This window comes from Penaeus monodon, chromosome 25, assembly GCF_015228065.2.
Source record: "Penaeus monodon isolate SGIC_2016 chromosome 25, NSTDA_Pmon_1, whole genome shotgun sequence".
In the NCBI taxonomy this organism is placed as follows: Eukaryota; Metazoa; Arthropoda; class Malacostraca; order Decapoda; family Penaeidae; genus Penaeus; species Penaeus monodon.
In genome coordinates this window covers 34,615,114-34,615,393 of record NC_051410.1, presented here as the reverse complement: position 1 = coordinate 34,615,393, position 280 = coordinate 34,615,114, and the positions used below count along the sequence as shown (strand labels likewise).

The following is a 280-nucleotide window of genomic DNA, read 5'->3' as shown; positions in this document are numbered from 1 at the left end:
AACCACTAAGCTTCATAATCTGAGCCTCTTTATTAGTAGAATAATGATTCTTATCTATCATCAATTACTGAATAAAAATCTAACATTTTCAATTAAGTACTGTGGCTACAGCTTGTATCAACTTACTGACTTGGAATCTGACTTTGAATTTACCTGAAAGACAAAAAAAAAATGAATGGTGCACTAACAACTTACCTCTGCAATTGTGCATCCTCTACTGCTTGTAGTGACAAGTGTGCGGGAGTATTTGGGGATGATCCTGACCTGGAGTTACACCTGG

The 280-nt window shown here is 36.4% G+C and overlaps 1 protein-coding gene across 1 annotated transcript in view; it reads right to left on the bottom strand.

Moving 5' to 3' along the window:
* Positions 1-280, bottom strand: part of LOC119589173 (ankyrin repeat domain-containing protein 13D-like) — a gene marked incomplete in the record, with an annotated part of 44,726 nt that overhangs the window by 6,693 nt on the left and 37,753 nt on the right. Inside the window, 1 exon segment of the mRNA XM_037937768.1 lies at positions 196-276. Within this exon segment, the coding sequence (XP_037793696.1) occupies positions 196-276 (81 nt within the window).